The sequence below is a fragment of the Notolepis coatsorum genome (assembly GCF_963971535.1).
Source record: "Notolepis coatsorum genome assembly, chromosome: 6".
Lineage (NCBI taxonomy): Eukaryota > Metazoa > Chordata > Actinopteri > Aulopiformes > Paralepididae > Notolepis > Notolepis coatsorum.
Genome location: NC_140170.1, coordinates 149,249,415 through 149,271,603, shown reverse-complemented (window position 1 = coordinate 149,271,603; position 22,189 = coordinate 149,249,415). Strand labels below are relative to the sequence as shown.

The window sequence follows — 22,189 nt, the reverse complement described above, 5'->3', positions numbered from 1 at the left end:
ACTATAATAACAACTTTATGAGTTCATTAGTCGTGTTTTTCTTCAATGCTGATGGAGTTATTTCCTGAAATAAAAATTATAAGTACATCTCTGGTATGCTCTAGTCTAGATCGAATGTGGTCCTCCATCATGACTACATGCATGGAGCACAATTCTACAGATTCTGTCGATTACATAAACTAATTGATTTGTCAACAAAGTACCTGTACTAATGACTAAGAACTACTTTGACTAAGGGTTTATTCAGTCAAGGACAGCCCTAGAAATCCCCAAGCTAATTTACAGATGGGTCCAGCTAAAATTGTTGATGATGAAATAAAAACTGAGTGAATAATAATAATAATAATTATTATTATTATTATTATTATTATTATTATTATTATTAAATAATAATAATAATAATAATAATAATACTAATAATAATGATGATGATGATGATGATGATGATGATGATGATGATGATGATGATGATGATGATGATGATGATGATGATGATGATGATGATGATGATGATGATGAAAAAAACATCATCCAATTGATCTACTAGTATGCCATGCCAGCTTTGACGGAAGAGAAGTGATGTAGAAGTGTTGTGTGTATTTGTATACAAGCAACCATCTGTTATTGAGATTCTCCAGATTATGTGATTTTGTCAGGGTCCAACATTAAGCCAATGTCAAAACAACGCTAAAATTCAGATTTACTCTAATTGCTAATGGAGCTGCTGGCTTACTGCATGTCAGAATAGCAATTACCCTCACTACAGTCTATTTTTATTAATTAAAGTTCCCTCTATAATGAGCACAAAAAGCCATTCCGGGTTCATAACCTGAATGATTTGCTTGTTTTGTAATCAATTGTGCATAAAATCACAGTTAATGATTCTCCATTACCGGTCCCTCTCCAAGGAAGAACACAAAGATACAAGTCTCCAAGATGGAATAGCAATCAATAGCAAGAATTTTGGGATGGAATAATAATACAAACATTTATTAATTCATACAAACTCACATGCAAACTGGACTGTAGCCTCTCTGCTGACGATGGTTCCAAATATGTTTGTGGCTATGCACTGGTACACTCCTCCATGGTTAATGGCATGGGGGTTATTGATCAACAGGTTCCCCTCTACAAGGCTGTAGTTCAGATCCTGCTCCATATCAACATCTCCCCTGTTAATTTTCCACCTGCATGTGTAGAATGGGTCTGGTTATTCATCTGTATTGTGTTAGCACAAACAGCACACTGTAACATCTGGTTTACACCACTCAGGAGCAGAGAGGTTGTCTGTAAAGAGAGGGAGATTCTCAACACCTGTAAAATGCACCTAATAGCCGAAACAAAGAGCTTATTATGCAGAATATGCAAGGTCCATCCATACGACATGCGCCCTGAAATCCTCTGGGCAGTTTAATTCACTGTTTAAATGCTCTCAGTTGCGTGTCTTCACTGTGAAATTCCAAGAATCACCCACAACAAATAAGAGTTTTCACCTCGCCACATGTTCTGTTGGTCATGCTCATTCAAGTGATCTGTTAGTCTGTACGTTTGAAATGCGGATGAATGAGATTCTACTGGCACTTAACCCCTTAAGCCCGACGGGCCCAGTACTGGGCGGAGATTAAAGGCCCTCCCATAGTCGAGCAGACTGTACACAGAGCAGACTCCGCGGAGGTCCGCGCGGCTCTTTGAGCTTTGATCTCAGCGGACAGCAGACCCACAGGTGCGAAGCTACTATTTTCTGACGCGCGGACATCCGCGCCGCTGACTTGGTGTCACACAAAACGCTGCTCGGCGTTTTGGTTGACATCGAACTGCATTTAATGTGACGCCGATCTGCATTTTACTCTGACCACTCGCTCCGTGCCAAGAGAGATGTTTGAATGGCTTTTCTAAATGAAGTGTGTAAATTTGCCAGTTTTATTTCGAAATATTGGAAACGGAGATAACATAGAATGTTATCTCCGTTTCCAATATTTTGAAATAAAACTGGTGCTTTTATTTCATGCAATGCGTGTTTGACATTTCAGCACCAGCGCTGTCCACCTCAAGCCTATACGGTACATTGCATCTCGCTGCCTATATACCTGTTATTCAAGTGTGTAAAACTGCCCGTTTTATTATCGAAATATTGGAAACGGAGATAACATACTCTTTATTTTGACATCGGATGACGACGACATGACAGAAGTTGAACAGCGTGGGGACAATTGTGTAAACTGGCGCGTGACATGTAGGAAATTGGTCCGCGGAGGTCCGCTCGACTATGAAGGCTCAAAGAGTCCAAGTGGACCTCCGCGGAGTCTGCTCTGTGTACAGTCTGCTCGACTATGGGAGGGCCTTAATATGGCATCATAAATCGATCAATACAGTCTGTATTAACACTTTGAATGCTGACGACGTGTATTGTCGTCTTATCATGCCCCCCGTTGAGTGCCGAAGACATGTATTGTCGTTTGATTTTTTTATTAGCGATCTGAATTCATATTTCATCAACCGAGTCTCCCGTTGGTACAACAGACCCTCTAGGACAGGGGTCAGCAACCTTTTTGACATGGAGTGCCTGTTTGAAATATAGTTGTAACTAGTGTGCCTCAACAATATTCCATGCATCGTAATTTTTTTTTCTCATAATCAGGTATTTTTTTTTTATCCACGTTTTCTCCAATTTTCATATCGTCCAATTCAACCCTCCCCTGTCTTCGAACGTTGTTTCTTGCCTCCCACAAGCCGGCTGCAATGTGGACTAAGTCATACATAGCACGAGTCCCCTCCGATACTCGAGGTAACAGCCGTCGCATCTTTTCACCTGCGCGGCTCGATCTTTCAGCGTCGGGGGTCTGGGCTTTGGAGGGGCCCCGCCCCTGTCGCTTCTTGATTCTACTGCGCAGGCGCACCAACCGACCTGTAGGAGTCGCTGTCCACAACGCCCGATCCCCACCCTTCAGTTTCCCTCCCCGTAATACGGCCAATGTGTATTACTGTGGATGACCAGCTAAACTGAAAGCAATGTGGAGAGCGGGGCTCGAACAGGAGGCATCCTGTTCGAGCCTAGTCTCCAGCATTCGTTGCGAGCGCCTTGCCCACTGCGCCATGTAGCCGCCCTATAATCAGGTCTTTTTAATGATAATTTTTACATTATTACATCATTATTGTTATTGTTATTATTATTATTAACAATATTATTATGATGGTTGTATCAACCCTAAATCTGAGTTGGGGGGGGGGGGGGGGGGGATGCAATGCAGACAAACAGCTGCATACAGTGCGACCATTTCACTCACATTTGCCCATGAATTTTTGGACACATCACACACCATCGGTTGATGGTGTGTGATGTGTCAATTGCATCGTGTCAATTGCATGTGTCAATTGCATCGTGTGCTGTCATAGCTCCACCTACAGGCCTAATGGAGAACACCAGGAGAACACCAGGATGTGAATGGAGGGTGAATGTGAGGTATATCGTGTAAATAAGTTTTGATTGATCGCAAGACTACACTGTAAAAAAATAAATAATAATAAGTTAACAGAACTTAAAAATATTGAGTTCAGTTACTGTGCATTAAGGTTTTCAGTTTTCAATCCATAATAAGTTAACAGAAAAATAAGTACACAACCACATTATTTCAACCTAATAAAACTATGTTCTGTATCGTTAGTGGCTTAGCTTGGCATCGCTACTGCACTATCTCGCGTACGTGCACGCGTACTGAATAAACCACAAATGTACCTCTAATACCAGTATTAGTCTGACCACACCCCTCATCAGCTTACCTTCATAAGCAGGTGTGTGGTCACCTGCTCTCCTCCTTCTCGCTTTCACCACAAGGAAGAGGTGCCTCGGTAGATCCCCACACTTGACACCATGATGGAAGAAATTGGATTAGGAACAGCTTGGGAAACAAGGATACGTTGACATCATATCTTTATTTTCTCTCTCACTATTTTCGAGAAAATACGGCGATATTGTCTTCGTACTGGAGTGTCTGGAAGATGATGATCATTCTAAAAACCCTCCACCGGTTTTCGTATTGGGAGCACGCCGCTGCATGCTTCTCAACTGCAGTTCCTTGCTGTGTTTGTTGGGGTGAAACCTGTCAGGCCGCAGCTGAACTGTCGGACATGCCGCTGTTGTGAGAAGCGGTGCGTTCCAGGTTGGGTGAGTAGTGTTTGCTGGCGGGCTCCACTTGTCTGTTAGTGCTATGGGGGCTACTTGACAAAGTTTATGGAAACCGGCCCCAGGCTAGGGTCCTTTGTTTAGCCACCTAGGCGACAGGAGACCTTGGTCTGAAGACCATTATAGTTTTAACTATAGTGGGCCGCGACCATTGACACTGGTGATCCCTGTGTGTTCTGGACGAGTGGATTCTCTCTGTCACCGTGTTAAGGCCCCATCTTTCATATCCAAATGAGAGTATTCCTTCACGAGGGGATATGTGCATGTAATGTGCGATAGCGGCAGATTCATGTTCAAAGTCAGCTATACAGGCCAGTTGGTACTGTGCTGATTCCGCCGGACGTGGTAATGTCACCGTTGTGAAGCGGTGTTGACGTCTTGTTTTCTCTTTTCTCTTAAAAAGTGTGGAGAGGTTCAGAACGGCGGCCTGTCTGGGTGAGTGTTATGTCATTGTTTACATGTTCATAGCTTACGGTTAGCCGGTCAGTGGCCTGGCGCGGGGTAGCTTAGCTTCTCGCGCGCCGCCGGGAGCTCGCTTCTGATCGCGTGCGTCGTTAGATCGGCGTCTCGCGAGCGGAAGCAATAGCACCCGAACGGTTGGAGCGGCCGTTAGCTTGATGCTATTCTGTTGAACGTGCTTTGATTTTAACATGTTTTACACTCTTGACCACGACGTCATCCTTGACAGGGGATGTTCGTCGACCCTGCCCTGAGCCTGGACGGCGATTGCGTCAACAAAGAGGACTGTAGCGACTGGTTGGAGCGGCGACGCTGCCCGGATCGAACAACACAGGACGGCTGTGTTCTACGGTGTCTTGTGACTGCACTTCGCTGATCTGCGTTCCGGGTAGGTACGGGGTTGGCCAGACCTCATAACACGTCTTCTGGTTTTACCTTGCTAAATGTATTGTGAATAACGGTGTTTTTTCCCAAAACGTGTGTTGTTGCAATGCATTTGGGATACGTTGCGGGTTATGTGTGAGCTGTTTTTGTCACTGGCAGTTAGCTTCTCCGTGCAGATCGTGATGTATTGATCTGGTTGTTGTGTGAGAAACATCATGGTGTTTATGTGTACCGTGTACTCACTACTAAGGCAACTAACCTATGAAGCTATGCTTGGTGACGAGTGAGTAAAAGAATGTTCTTTCTCAGACTGTGATGACAATGAACAGTGAGTTCACACATTAACAGGTTTTCCTGTTTTAACTGGCCGTATTAAGGGTAAAATAGGAGGATTGTGTTTTTCCCCCCCGGTTCCCTGGGGACTTTATCACCTCCTATCAGACATGTTGTGCATTAATTGTGTCTTTTGTGTGGTAGGGATGCGATGTAACTCTTAGCTTGATTGCTGAGGTTGTGCTAAATCTGCTGGAGAAACTTATTTCCTAAGGGGAAATTGGTTTGGTTGCTGTCATGTGTGCTTAGCAAGGCCTGTGGTCGATACTAATCAAGAATAATGTATTCTCTCATTGTGAAAAAAACGGCGTTCCTCTGTTGAGTGTTTTTGCCATTTTTTGTAGGTGATGATGGGTTGTGTGTGTCATGTGACCTACAACTGGGTTGTACTGGCCACAGAAGCACATGTGTATGTTGGACCGGGGTTCTTAGAGCCCTCTCTATTCTGTGTTTTTCCTTAGTAAAAATCAGATAGCAGGTTAGCTCGTGCGCTGTGTGGAGCTGTGAAACGCTTCATAGAGCTGACTATGACTGTGTCATATTCTCTTTTTGTCGTTACGTCGTATCATGGGTGTGGGGTCGTAAAGGGGTGAACTGGTAACCTTTCCTCTCCCCATTGTTCTGTCGGTCAGGGGTACACCCCCTGTCCTTCAAGGTTCCCGTCACGTGGCGGTTCGGCACGTTACGGGGGGGGGGGGGGGGGGGGGGGGGGGGAGTTCCTGGTCCCACGGCCTGGTATATTGGGCGTGTGCACCGCAGGAATTCCCCCGCCATAGAGTACGTCACCGTGCGCGTCTCTGTTGGTAGGACTTCCGTGTGCTGTTCAGGTCCATGTGATGGATCTGTTTTCAGGGGGGGTGGTCAGGGCTCCTCCTCACCAAGCGCCTACTCAGGCCTTCTGTGAGTTCGGACTCCTTCTTCCATGTGAGGAAGCCTCCATCAGAGTACAGAGCCTTCCTCCTCAGATTGTCAAAGTGAGTGGACCCTCTAGAAGGGTCCTTTTCTATTGTATGTATATTCGATTCAATTCGTTTATTGAGTGTGTATGGGTTCGGTGCCTCTTCCCCGGAGGCCCTAAAACCAGTTTTTTACATGGCTCAAGGTGCAATATATTCTTTTCAATCTGTACAGCTCGCGTGGGAAGTCTCTCTGGGGATCCCCGTCTCTTTCCTATGGGAGGGTGGTGGGATGTAAAAATGTGAACATTTTTTACCCCGGCTGTGTAGACTGGGATACATACTGTTGATGCTTCCTTCTTTCTATTCCAGAAGTGTTGGAGTTAGGGAGTGTCACACCCCTCTTGTCGTTCCCCTGGGCGCCTTGGGGATTCAATGACAGGTCTAAATAGCCTGTTCCTTGATGGGGGTGTGTCCCGACGCACGTATAGTGCTAGCTCGCTGTAAACAGGCGATTGACTGGCACGCCTTGGTTGCTTGTGGTTGAAACAGCGTTTTTATAAAGCAACTGAGATGGGAGTTTTTCCTCTTCCGGCGACCACATCCCATGACCTGGGTGGGTTGTCGACGGATTCTCGTTCATGTCTGGGGGATGATGACGGGATGGATCTGAACATATGTAGTGGGGTCTCACGCCCTTGGGGTGGGCCACCAGGCGCGGTTCGTCCGAACGTCTGGGTGGCGCCTTCTTTTCATGTTAAGATCAACACGCATATCTGCCCTTCTCCTGGAGTAGGCATGTCGGCGTGGTTAGGGCACGGGACTGGTTCTGGTCACGCTGGTCCAGATCAGTTGAACCCGTTGTCCGCCGGGGATGCAGATCTGCTGTTCTGGTACCCTGAGGGACTTGGGCTTTTTTCAGGGGGAAAAATGCCAGGTCGGTCTGGGTGTCACAGGGTTAAGCGCTATGGAGACCCTGGTTGGGTATGTTTTTACTCAGCACTGTCGTCATGGCTTACAGCCATGCCATTCTGTACGCGTTCGATCTCGTCGGATCTCGGCCGCTACACAGGTTGGTCCTGGTTAGTACTTGGTTGGGAGACCGCCGGGGAATACCAGGTACGGTGTGCTTAGGGGCTGGTTCTCCATTATTTTTCGCTCCTCTCTCACGCATGGCGAAGAGGGGCCTGTGGGGGTGGTTTTTTGACCTCCTCTGGTGACCCTGTGCTTCCCGTACCGCCAGGCCCGGTCCGAAGTGATGTTTGCGACCCGTAGGCCTGGGTTAACCCTTTTTGGAAACTGAAACACTTGTACTGCGGTATAGCCGGTGTATACCCGCAGGTGTGTTTTGGAGTTTTTTCTTGAGGGGTTATAGGAACAACCACCGCATTGGGTAACACCGAGGTGGTTGATTCCCTGGTGTGTTGGAGCAGTGTCAACTCCCGGGTTCACCGTTTGAGGGTGCCCCTGCACGTTCATGACGTCTGCCAATCGTGTCAGCCTTCTCTGCCTCGACCCCTCTGGGTGGGGGTTGTTAAATGGAGGCTTGGTCATGCAACACCGCCAGCTTACGCTCCTTCCGCCGGGGCGGCTGTGTTCAGCTGTCCCCTCTGGCGCCTGTCTCGTCCGCAGTCTCCAGGCTAGGGTTAACAGCCTGTTGCCTGGTTTTTCCCCGGTGCGCTGCCTGCTTCCGTTGGTTAACCTTTTTTGTGTGCTTACGGCCATGCTGACTGCCTATTCTGCAGGGTCAGTGTGCCAGGCGGTGTACTATTGGGGGGACGGGGCCCGCTCGGCTTACGGCCATACCGACCTGAACACGCCCGATCTCGTCCGATCTCGGAAGCTGGGCAGGTTCTGGCCTGGTTGGTTCCGCCTGGGAATACCAGGTGCAGTAACTGAGGGGCCTTTGTCCGAATACGCTGGCGATGTGGGGGGCGGGGCACTACGTGCCCACCTGGTGGGGTCTTGATGCTGGCATCATGGACTTCTCCGGGCCCCCATTCTAGGGAGTCCAGTCCTTTTGGTGGGTCTGGGTCTTCCTTCGTGCTCCGCTGCTACGGCCTTGCCACGGGGTTGGGTTTGCCCTTGACCCCGTGATTCTGGGGGCAGTAACGAGGTTGTTCCTCCGTTCGTTCCCGGGTGGCATGCGGGTTGTGCGTGTGTGTAGTCGTGGGGTCAAGCCACGGTCTGCTCACCCTGTGCGTTGAGTTGCTTGAGTGCCTCTTCGCACGGTCGGGTCCGTCGCCCTCCCGTGACGTCCCTAATAGGGGGGCTACCCTCCATTAGGGGGGGTCGGGGGGGCTCGGCCCTCCCTGTTCTGATGGTTTTGGGGGGCTGTCAGCGGGGTGTATTTGTCAGCCAAGTGGCTCCGCTTGGCCTCCCTTGTGCAGTAGCGATGCCAAGCTAAGCCACTAACGATACAGAACGTTAGGTTATGACTATAACCAAGTTCTGTTAGTTAGGGGCGATGCTTGGCATCGGACGGCCGCTGCAGCCCTTGTCCTCACCTTGTGGTGAAAGCTTGGGAAGGAGGAGAGCAGGTGACCACACACCTGCTTATGAAGGTAAGCTGATGAGGGGTGTGGTCAGACTAATACTGGTATTAGAGGTACATTTGTGGTTTATTCAGTACGCGTGCACGTACGCGAGATAGTGCAGTAGCGATGCCAAGCATCGCCCCTAACTAACAGAACTTGGTTATAGTCATAACCTAACGTTTATTGTCATTGTTTTAAGAACACAAGTTGACTTGGTAATACTCACATTTTGAGTAAAAAAAAAGGCTTTTAACCCATTTAATCCTAATGGTCACATTTTTACTTCTAGAAGCTCTAGAAGCATGGTAGTTTGCTCTGGATAAAAAAATAAACTTTCACAAGAAACAACATGTTGTCAACTTTCAAATTGTATAAAGGTCATGTGACTAGCTTGAATCATCACATGACCAGGCCAGTCTATTTCCTGTTTGTCCATGCAGCACAAAATGGCTGCCAGAACAACCCCCCAAAAAGAAGTAAGTACAACATCTTACTGATTAAACTATAGTATGTTGTATATATACTAAGGGTCTTCTACTGATATGTAATGACAATGATATGCTTGCATGCATATTTTAACCTCAAGAGGTGGAAATGTAACCATGGTCACAAAAGTGACCATTGGGATAAAACATAGTCAGAAATGGGCGATTTTGACGATTTCTCTTATTCATCCACGTTTTTTGATGACCACCCAGACTACACATGATGACCACCCAGACTACATGATGACCACCCAGACTACACATGATGACCACCCAGACTACACATAATGACCACCCAGACTACATAATGACCACCCAGACTACACATAATGACCACCCAGACTACATAATGACCACCCAGACTACACATGATGACCACCCATACTACACATAATGACCACCCAGACTACATAATGACCACCCAGACTACATAATGACCACCCAGATTACACATAATGACCACCCAGACTACATAATGACCACCCAGACTACATGATGACCACCCAGACTACACATAATGACCACCCAGACTACATAATGACCACCCAGACTACACATAATGACCACCCAGACTACATAATGACCACCCAGACTACATAATGACCACCCAGACTACATAATGACCACCCAGACTACACATAATGACCACCCAGACTACATAATGACCACCCAGACTAAACATAATGACCACCCAGACTACATAATGACCACCCAGACTACATAATGACCACCCAGACTACACATGATGACCACCCAGACTACACATAATGACCACCCAGACTACATAATGACCACCCAGACTACACATAATGACCACCCATATTACATGATGACCACCCAGACTACACATAATGACCACCCAGACTACATAATGACCACCCAGACTACATAATGACCACCCAGACTACACATAATGACCACCCAGACTACATAATGACCACCCAGACTACATAATAACCACCCAGACTACACATAATGACCCCCCAGACTACATAATGACCACCCAGACTACACATAATGACCACCCAGACTACATAATGACCACCCAGACTACATAATGACCACCCAGACTACACATGATGACCACCCAGACTACACATAATGACCACCCAGACTACATAATGACCACCCAGACTACACATAATGACCACCCATATTACATGATGACCACCCAGACTACACATAATGACCACCCAGACTACATAATGACCACCCAGACTACATAATGACCACCCAGACTACACATAATGACCACCCAGACTACATAATGACCACCCAGACTACACATAATGACCACCCAGACTACACATAATGACCACCCAGACTACATAATGACCACCCAGACTACACATAATGACCACCCAGACTACATAATGACCACCCAGACTACACATAATGACCACCCAGACTACATAATGACCACCCAGACTACACATAATGACCACCCAGACTACATAATTACCACCCAGACTACATAATGACCACCCAGACTACACATAATGACCACCCAGACTACACATAATGACCACCCAGACTACACATAATGACCACCCAGACTACATAATGACCACCCAGACTACACATAATGACCACCCAGACTACACATAATGACCACTCAGACTACATGATGACCACCCAGACTACATGATGACCACCCAGACTACATAATGACCACCCAGACTACATAATGACCACCCAGACTACATGATGACCACCCAGACTACATGATGACCACCCAGACTACACATAATGACCACCCAGACTACATGATGACCACCTATACTACATGATGACCACCCAGACTACATAATGCCCACCCAGACTACATAATGACCACCCAGACTACACATAATGACCACCCAGACAGCACATAATGACCACCCAGACAACATGATGACCACCCATACTACACATAATGACCACCCAGACAGCACATAATGACCACCCAGACTACATGATGACCACCCAGACTACATGATGACCACCCAGACTACACATAATGACCACCCAGACCCAGCTCCCCCTACCCCTCTCTTACCTGCCTCCACAGAATCTGGACTCCTCTCTTACTTTGCCCCCCCCCCCCCCCCCCACAGACTCTGGACTAATCCCCCCCCCCCACTGACACACACACACTACCACTTTAATTTACTGCCATTATTTAGTTTATTGCCATTATTTAGTTTATTTAAATTTTGACTGTTAGATCCCAATGGTCACTATTGTGACCAAGCATAAAACTAACATATTCACCAACTTAACCATCATAAAATAAAAAATAAAAAAATACAGATCATCTGTTAGGGAGGTCTAAGGAACAAAATGCAAGCACTTACATTGCAAGAAAAATTTGGGATTAAATTAGTTAACATGTGCAATGTTCAATGAAATAGAAAAATAAATAATACAATGTGTTGATTAATCCCACTGGTCACAATGGTGACTGTAATAATGTTTTTGTTATAAGGCTCTTCAAATGTTACTGAATGATGTAGCAATGTATTTCCAGCTAAATTGAAATAATAAACAAATAAAGGGTCTCAATTAAATATGTGGTAGTAAAAAGAACCTGTGGGAGGATTTCAACAAGATAAATGCGACAACAGTGCAAAATATTTCACTATAATATTAAAAAAAAAAAAAAAAGTATATATATATATTTTTTACTGTTGCCCCCTGTGCCTATGAAAATGCCCCCGCGATTCAGGCATGCGTGCCTAGGGTTGCCTACCCCTGCTCTAGGGGCTCAGATGGGAAAAAACCGCCCCCTATCGTCTATCCCTGTGTAACTGCAGGTCAGTCGATTATACTGGGAGATCCCTGTGGGGGGAGCCAACTGGCTCCATTGTGCTGGCGAGCCGTCTGATCTGATCGCGAGTTGGAAAGCAGCCCGGAATATATATTTACAGCAGCCAATAATCAATCAATAAACGCAATCGATATTTGGAATGGCGATCAGGAATTGGAATAATCTTTTTGGAGAACATCTGATCTAAGGTAAGGAGTCTATGTTACCAGTTTTAGGATAATCAGACCTGTATTCACTGAGATATCAGCATGTGCTGTGTGTGTGTGTGTATGTGATCTTGAGGAAATGGATAATAGATTTTTCAGCCCGCCTCTATAGCGTGCATAAGTACACATATACTATCGATAATCTAGCGTTTATTTGAAAACAATTCATAAATAGGCAGACAAATGACAACGAGTGTATTCGAGAATATTCCAATAAATGCCGTTTATGAGGGAATCTTTAAATTTTCCAAAAATTTGCGAGAGAACGATAGCTTTTCGAAATGCTATAAAAAGGATATGAACCGATTAAAAAACAATCCGTTTCGACAATGTTGACTGCAAACAAGTCATTGATAAGCGACGGGCAGATTAGACACATAGCCATAATTTAAAACATAGATTATGCGTTTTTAACGCTAACATTGAAGTGGATGATGGCATTCAACGGGGTAAAAAGGTAAACAAGGCCGGCACTGATAGTGTTAATGAATGTTGCGCTTATTTTTCAAATGTAGCCAAGAGTAAAGACCCTAACCCTATCAAAACAGCAGTCAAAGTGTATATTTTCAGCACTACGTTTGTTGTTTACCAATGATTTTAAGTGTTATTAGCTAAATATGAGTTAAACAAATAAAGTTATTAAAATAATTGTCTGTGCATTTTTGTGATTATATCTCACTGGTTGAACAAACCTGAACGTTATTGCCATAAAATAAAATGTTGTTTGTTTCTTTACCTTTCTGTGAAAAAAACGCTTCTCAATTTGATAAAAAATGGCGGAGAAATGGACATTATAAAAAAGTAACTGTACTTATAGTAGATTTCATTCACAGTCTTTGCTGCCCTATACCAGGCGCCTGGTGGTACTAAATCCAGATTTGGAGAAGGAGATTTGGCCCGATCCATAGATGTATGACATGGCCATAATAAGGTAATTTATAGGCCTGACATTCTATATTCATATTTCAAATAGCATGTGTCCGGATGGCAACATTCACTACTGTATCTACAAAACCCCCTGTAAATCATCTGCCCTTTATTCATTTGCTTAGATTTGTACACTTGATCTCAAGAAGGTGCTGAATGAGCTCAGTGGTCACGTCTGGTTAATGTTAGCATGATGTTATTCACCGTCAAAGATGAAAATAAGTTATGAATAATAATAATAATAATTTATATTCTGCTTTGGTTCATTACAATTTACTCAAGCCTAGTAACAGACCACTAGCCTAGCTTAAAACTCCGGGAGAGGTGTTTTTGGCCAACAACTAGGCTAGCTGGTCCATATCCACTTCCATTAATTTGTGCTAAGCTAGACTACAGTAACTGGCAGCCGGATAGTTTTCTACTGAACGCACAGAGAGGAAATTGGTATCTATCTTCATGTCTGACTCTGGAGAAGACGGTAAGCGCATTTCCCAAAATGTTGACGTGTTCCTATTAATCGTTGGGTTTGGTCAACCGATACGATTAGTCATTCTAATAATGCTTTTTTAAAGTTATTTCCTGAAAGAGAAAGACACAAGCATATACAAGAGGTCCTTCTGCACAACTGCATGTGGGAAACACAATTTTACAGATATGTACAATACATCGAATAGTCGACCTAAGTCCTACAGTATGACTGTTAGCTGACTAATCATTTCAGTCAAGGACAGGCCTACATATTGTACACACTCTCAGACATACCATAGCAGCACCACATCATATGTATTACGCACGCATACACACAAGCACACACACACGCACATGCACACGCACACACACACGCGCCATCATCATCATTATGCAGGTCCACATCGTTGAAATGCTAAACGTACATGCAGGCACTAAAGAACATGATATCCTAATTTGCAGTTGAACGTGAGGACGTAGTCTCGCAGGGCCACAGCTCTGGGCTAGGCAACAATAAGTGAGAACAAACACTCACTTGTAACGGGGCGGCGGGTTTCCCTTCGCCTTGCAGTTGATGAACACCTTGTTATCCTCCGAGCTCAGCGGGAACACGCTGTCACTGGGCTCCTGGGTGAAGACAGGGCCGTGGCGTGTGTTCCTCTCTGAAACACAGTCATCATCACGGGGGGAGAAGTGTGTTTTTTACCCTCCTCTTTACACAGAGTAACCATGGTTTATTGTGTAAACACATGTCCTCTACGAATAGCAACCATACTTGTTATGATTTGGATAATGGCAGGACAGACGCATCCCGCCAAATTTTTCGCCGTCAACTGACAATAATTATACCATGCTATGCTATTGGTTTAATTGACAATGATATATTTTATTTTAGAGTTTTAAACCCTATATGTAGCACTGTTAAATGACTGATGCTGAAGTACATTGACATAAACACTAAGCAGAGGGTCTATTTATATTTAAAGATCACTTAACGTGACGTAAACGCTCATCAGACGCCATCAGACCAGAAACTGATGTTGTGTGTCACTCCTTTTGTCCCTCTCTCGGTCGTTGTGAAGGAAATACAGGCTCTGGATGACGGTAGCACACAAGTAAACTACTTAATATTTCTCGCATATAACTAGGGCTGGGTATCGTTTGAACATTTTAGTATTTTTCGATACTCGATAGTATTGAAGCAATTCGATTGATACCATAAAATTATTGGATTTCAATACCCAGCCCTACATAGAAGAGTGCTGCTTCAACTAGTCCTCCAATCAAACGTGTTGACAGAATCTGGCTATGGGGCGACAATAATGTGGTCAAGAGGTATGGTTTCTATCTTTAGCCTTTGGCGTGGTTTATTTATTCACATGGTAAAGCAGCAGCACATGAGTTCTCCTCTCGGTGAGAGGCAGGTGGGGAAAGAGATAGAGGGGGAGGAGACATCTCCTTAAATACTTGCCACCTGGTGGCAGCATTAGTGGCTTCGCCTAGAGCGCCCTCTAGTGGAAACAGTTATATATACATAGAACCTCTAACTTTAACAAAACGTTCAACTCAATTTATTATATTAATTGTATTTTTAATTCTTAAAAGTAGTTTCCCATGTGGTTTCCATGCATCAAACTCTACTTATAGTATACTCACTGATATGAATAATCAGACTATGGTGGACGTCACACTCTGATTGGACTGTGATTTGAGACACTAAAACCATCACAAATCCGCACCAGTTTGAATAATTTGAGGCAGAAGTGACACCATGCTTCTCTCGTCCCTCCGCTCTCCCTGGTCAACAACAGAGATAAGCTAACAGTGCATTTAAAACTATCACAGACAGCGAGGGCGGGATCCACAAAGAATGGATTGCACGGTGCTAATTGCACCCTTACTTACAATTCATTATGAATTGAAAATAAGGGACCGTGATGTAAACAAGACGAAAGTATTTCTCTGGTCTGCATCCCCTTAACGTACTGTATTGTACCCATTCTGCAATCTGTTAATACAATTTTCAATCAATCAATCACCGCGCAGGTGTTTTCATGAACCATTTAAATCCTTCCCCTTCCCCAATATTGACATGCTTCTTGTCTTGTGCCTACAGCATCAGTTATGACTCACTTTCTGTTATCTGTATTGGGCTTCATCATCATAGAGGCACAATCTTTTGTGAGACGCCAGTGGTTGATGTGGATAAAACATCCAAATAACAGAAGGAACTGGCAGACCTTTTAGGGGCATGGCTGAGAGGCACTGCCACTCTACATTAGCGAATCCTTGCGTCCATTATGGCAAAAAGAACAACAGGTCATGTGAGACTATAGTTACTTGGCCAGTTAAGGGTTTTTCCATCGAACTAGTTACGACCGAATGTACCTTTACTATGGTGGTAGTTTTGCTTAGTCTTATCCTATTTTATAAGCAGACGACATTGGCGAAATGGATGTTGAATGTCTCGTTAAATACTTAAAACCAATAATTTTTTTTTGCATAAATCCCTATATTTATCAGTCCTATGTTCCAATGTTATCACATGACGAGCTACAGTATCTGCATATTTCCAAACGGCACTTTGTAGATTGTTTGGAGTGCAATCCTATCTGACTGCACCCGAGTTGAGTTCAGAACTCTGTCGTCATTATTGCCATGCGGTTGTTGTTGAATAGGCTTGCATTTGATTTTCAAACCGCTATGAAATTAAAGTAATGCCAGGTATTAGTCTTATCCTATTTCAATCCTATCCATGCGGCCTTGCGGCGTGGCCAAAAGGCGGAGTGAATTGGGTCCATAGAGATAAAACTATAGAGGAGACACTGCTGTTGATGGAGTGGGATAAAAATGCAGCCATCTTACCTGAGTAAACTATTCCAAAATCATCAATCTCCATCAAAAACAGTATTGTTTCAATAGAATGCTTGATTTAAACTAAAACAACAACCAAATAGTCTGTCTGTCTCCCTAAACTCCGCCTGGGGGGAGGGGGTGGGGATACATTGAAAGAGACTGAGGGAGGAAGGAGAGGAAAGTGGAATTATATTATGACTTGGGAAAGGAGATTGGAAGAGAAAAAAAATATTATAATAATCTGGTCTCAATTGAATTATCTTTTAATTCACATTGATCTGAATTGGGTTGTTTAAGTACGATTAATCAACTTAATACAGTAGGAGTGATGTTAACTTCATATTTCAGATTATCTCTGTTCTATTTAGTCATTATAATTTACAGCATTTTGAGCAGGGCTCACAAATATTCATGGCTTTACAACAACATGGTTTCTTGTTAAAAGACAGATCAAAGATGGATTATGGTCCTCTTGAGTGGTGGAGAAATGCGGACCGCTATCCCTGTTGCTTTTCATCCCTGCCACTTCAACCCCCTCAGAGCCCATTTTCCCAAAAGATGCCTTTATTGTAAGCAAAGTGAGAAATTCCCTGTTGCCAAAGAATGTGGACACATTGGTCTTTCCATCACACAGTCCAACGTGCATTGAGCTGTAGTCAAGGTTTACAGACGCTATTTTCCTTGGGTGTGATTCACCGTTTCGCTTTGATTGGATATGCTCATTTAGCTTGATCAATGCACACTTAAAGTGAAGGCACAATTTAACATCTTGCTTTTTTCACATGTAGGCTATTCATGGTGGTTTTATTAAGCCTCAAATGACTCTCACTTTCATGTTAATCCCAAGGCAACACAAGCAAGCCTGTTAATTATTTAAGATTGCATGTGACCTCCGGTACACATCCACCGGCTCCCCCCAGGGCTGTGTCCTCTCACCCCTGCTGTTCAACCTGTATACAGATGACTGCAGAAGCCTCCATCCTAATCGCCATCTGGTGAAGTTTGTGGAACATAACCATGCTCCCTTCCCTGCTCTCTGGCCCTGCCCGAGATCACGGAATGTGGAATGGCATGACAGCTCTTGTTTAGGGCTGAATGTCACCAAGACCAAGGAGATGTCCGTGGACTTCACCGAGTGTGGAGTGAGGCAGGTCCGCAGCCGTAAATCATGGGGAACTGGTGGAAGCTGTACACCGGGTACAAATACCTGGGCGCTGTGAGTCAATGACAAACTGTGTTTTGAAGCCAGACACAGAGGTGGTCTTCAAGAAGTGCCAACAGCGTCAGCATTTTTCGGGGAAGCAAAACTCCTTTGGGGGTAAAGCAGGAATATCCTCACTACATTTTGCAACTCCTTCATCGAAAGCATAATAACCTTCTCATTAATTTTCTTCGTTCCACTCTCACAATCCAAGACAAGAAGCATCCCCAGAGTACAGCGTGAACACCTGCTCCAAAATCACAGGGCACCCCCCCCCCTCCTATCTCCGATCTCACTGCATGATCAGCAAATGCTCCGGAAAGCGCACTCCATCCTACAGGACCCCACCCACGTCCCACGCAGGGCCTGTCAACGCCTCAAAGATAATCTGCAAATGCATCAAACAAATATTTCTGGAAAGTTACACTACTACCCTCACATGTATTACGCACAGAATACAAGCTGCTACCCTCCCCGTAGGCTTCAGATCCCCCAAGTGGAAACTGAAAAGCTTGCATTTGTGCCACATTCAATAAGCCTACTTAACAAGCAGGATAGCAATGTGGTCACAACCTACACGGGATCGTGCAATATAAAAGGGCTGTGCAAAACAAATGAACAACGTTGGTTTGGAGGGAAGGGGTTAATTACATTGGGCATCATTCAACAATACTCTCTTATTCTTTTTCTTATATTCTTGCTTACCTGTCTGTTAACACTTTCACTGCCCAAGCTTAATTCCTTTTTACCTCCTTGAATGCCCAGCACCACTTCATTGTTAACGTTAATATCGCCTAATGTTTTAAATTATGGCTATGTGTCTAATCTGCCCGTCGCTTATCAAAGACTCATTTTCCAGTCAACATTGTCGTAGCAGATTTTTTTATCGCTTTATTTCCGTTTTCTAGCATTTTGAAAAGCACTCGTTTTCATGGAAAAATGAAGACATTCCATGATAATCGCCCTTTACTGGAATACTCTAGAACAGGGGTTCCCAAACTTTTCAGGCCGGGACCCAGAAAATAAGGCGTCAGAGAGCCGAGGCCCAATGCACATCGTCAGGCTTTTTTTTTTTTTTTTTTTTGTCATGCGACCGATTTTTTAAGCCAAATATCACTTCAATCCTATTAAGTTAGTTCAAGTTAGTTATTCATTTATATGTGCTATTTATGAGAGGGCTAACTTGTTGCAAAATAATAATGATAATAATAATAGCCTCATTAAAATACTATTGTTGCTTCGGTTGTTTTCAGTGTTTTATGTGCATAATCTGTTATTTAGTTTGAAATGTTCGTTGAAATAAGTAAATTTTTCGTTTTTGTTTATTTATTAAGTTAATATAAAACCATATAGTCACATTTTAGAATACAATAGAATAGAATTGTAGAATACAACTAGAAACACTGTCCTGGCCTGCTTCTAAGTTCAGTGGCCTGACAAAAAAAAAAAAAAAAAAATCTTTTTTTATTTATTTTTTTATTATCTCGCGGCCCTCCCGTGGCTGCTCGCAGCCCACCTTTGGGTCGCGACCCCGACTTTGGGAATTACTGCTCTAGAACGTTGTCATTCCTCGGCCCATTCACAAATAGTTTTCAAATAAACGCTAGATCATCGATAGTACATGTGTACGCACGCACGCTCTGGCCGCGAGCTGAAAATCGATTCTCCTATTTCCTGACCGCTCGCACAGTCAATCAGCCATATCACATACTCACATAAAAGCTTATATCTCCGTGAAAACGAGTCTGATTATCCTAAGACTGGTAACATAGATTCCTTACCTGAGATCAGATGATATCCAAATGGATTATTCCAATTCCTGATCGCCATTAGAAAAAATCTATCCTTTTATTGATTCACCATGTACACTGTAAAAACACATAATCCCCGCTGCTCTGAGGCTCACTAGTGGAGCTGATCGACCCCGGCTGCGTGAGTGAGAAGTAAAATGTGGAGTCAGGGATTTTTTTTCTCATTCATTTTCATTGAGTTCAATCCAAAAGGGTGAATTACCATCTGGGAGACAATAGGGGGCGCTTTTTTCACATCTGAGCGCCTGGAGTGGCTGAATTTCCAACGGTAGACTCGGTTGATGAAATATGATTTCAGATCGCTAATAAAAAAATAACGAGAAAATACGAGAATTCTCGTGAGTGGGCATTCAATCCGCGGGGGGTAAACCCGAGAAAACTCGGGTTGGGCAATCAAAGTGTTAAGAGAACAATAAGAAAAGCCACTGCCACATTCATCAAGCCGTTCTTAACGTCTAAATCTGTGCGTACCCAGGAGATTTGCATGATGAATCCCACTCATTCTTAAACTCAAAAGTGCGTTTGCGCTAAATTCATTTGCATACAGACACGCCCACCATCTCCTTAGAAGGCGAATGAGTCTGTATGTCTATGCTGTAAAAAAAAAAATTTAACGCAGTATTGTGTGTTCTGACACAAAACTAATTTCAACAGACAATAAATAACTATCTTATCTTATCTTAACCGGAGGAAGGGAGCCTTCACATAATATGAGGCTGTTCGCCTGCTAAACTTCAGTCTGCTCCCGGTCTCTTCTTGCCCCCCCCCCCATCCACCCATTGTGCCGGCCACCACTCTCTTGCACTTTAACCTGTTCCACATGATGTGAAAATCCGCATAAAATATATACCTAGGTAAATGGAATATTGCTCCACTTCTACAGGGCTATTTGCATATTCTTGGTATCTAGGTACATCTATGGACCTCAGGGAATGCATGTAAATATTGTGTCTATTACTAGGCTTGCTTAAATTGTGATGAAACAAAGGAAAATATGAATTATGATTTTTCTTTGCATCTTTGACAGTGAATAACACCATGATAATAATGACCAAACTTAAGAAACTGCCACTGACCTCATTCAGTACCCTCTTGAGATCATGTGTACAAAAAATCTAAGGAAATTAATAAAGGGAAGATGATAAAACCGAAGGTTCTGTAGATACAGTACTGAATTCTCCCATCCGGACCAATGCAATTTGAAATATTATTATAGAATATAGAATAGATGCTTATACATTACCTTATTATAGCCAATTCGCACATTTATATATATATATAATATATATATATATATATAATATCTATATATACATATAGATATAGTATCTTTCAAATGCCCGAGTTCAATTTGGATTTAGTATCACCAGGCGTGCATAAGAACAGATAATAATCTACTGTAATCTAGTGTACTTTTTTATTTTCCCCACAGTGCAACCGTTTTGAAACTAATTTCAGATCTAATTGTTCCTACATGCTAACAATAGGGAGGAGAAACTAACTGTGTTTCAATATTCAAAACTTTACCTTTTGTGGCTTATTATCGCGAATAATAACAGTTATTGACATAATTCATAATTCAACTCTGAACTTTGAACCCCCATAGAACTTGCCAGGAAGTGTAGTTCAGGAAAATTCCAACGCTGGTCGACAGCTACGCATATCCTCTACGAAATGGCTGCAAAAAGACTACAATTCCCATGGTTCGAAATCTCCATTTTCGTTTCAAGCTTGGAATGGACGATCGAAAATCGAAAACTTAAAACTATATTTTAACACATTTAACCTATTGCTAAACTAACGTATTGATGATAATATACATTCTACATGCTTTTGTGACATGTTAGTGATGTTAATACTTGAAAACGTTTGATTTTAAAATCGCAAATGTTTTGCATCACTCTGAAAAATATGGATCTATGATCATAATGTCATTTAGGGGTCGGTACCGACCCTGATGGAAATTATTATTTATTACTACTGGTGGACATTTTACCATTCGACTCTGCTACATGGTCAGTGCCGTTTGTCATACATTGTCAGTAGGGTTGGGCATCGTTTAGATTTGAACGATTCCAATTCTCCATTTAGATTCCTGTTCTAAACGATTCTCGATTTTGATTCTTTGAGGTGCAGGTCAAAACAGGTCACAGCATATTTCGCAGGAGATTTTTTTTTTTTGAAAAATCCTTTATTTTTTTTGACTTGATACAGTTTAATTTGGTTGCTGTACTGTAACTAGGGTATTAATTAACCCGTTGGTTGCCGAAAACATAGATCTACGTTTCTGTGGCCCAGCGGTTGAGTGCCGGAAATGTAGATCTACGTTTTTGTCTCGTTATTTATTTTATTCGCTATTGCCATTCATAATCCATCAAGGCACCTTGTGTAGGCTGTCCTGAATGTGTCTGAGATCGCAGATGGTCAATACCGCCGCCTAACGCCTTGCAGCCGCTATTGCACTCCATTTGAAACTATGTGGTTTGTTTTCTCGGCCGAGCTGCAGCGTGGGGGCGGGTTCTAAACACTCCGGCAAAACAAGCGCTTGTAGGGATGGCTTGGACAACTGACCCCGCCCGCCCGTTCATGTGCAATGCCGGATAATGTCGGAGACAGGATCGCTTTGGATATCTGGAA

The 22,189-nt window shown here is 43.6% G+C and overlaps 1 protein-coding gene across 1 annotated transcript in view; it reads right to left on the bottom strand.

Moving 5' to 3' along the window:
• Window positions 1-22,189, bottom strand: part of cntn6 (contactin 6) — a gene marked incomplete at both ends in the record, with an annotated part of 180,525 nt that overhangs the window by 128,094 nt on the left and 30,242 nt on the right. The window contains 2 exon segments of the mRNA XM_084315769.1: window positions 1,012-1,187; window positions 14,220-14,346. Of these exon segments, the coding sequence (XP_084171895.1) occupies window positions 1,012-1,187; window positions 14,220-14,346 (303 nt within the window).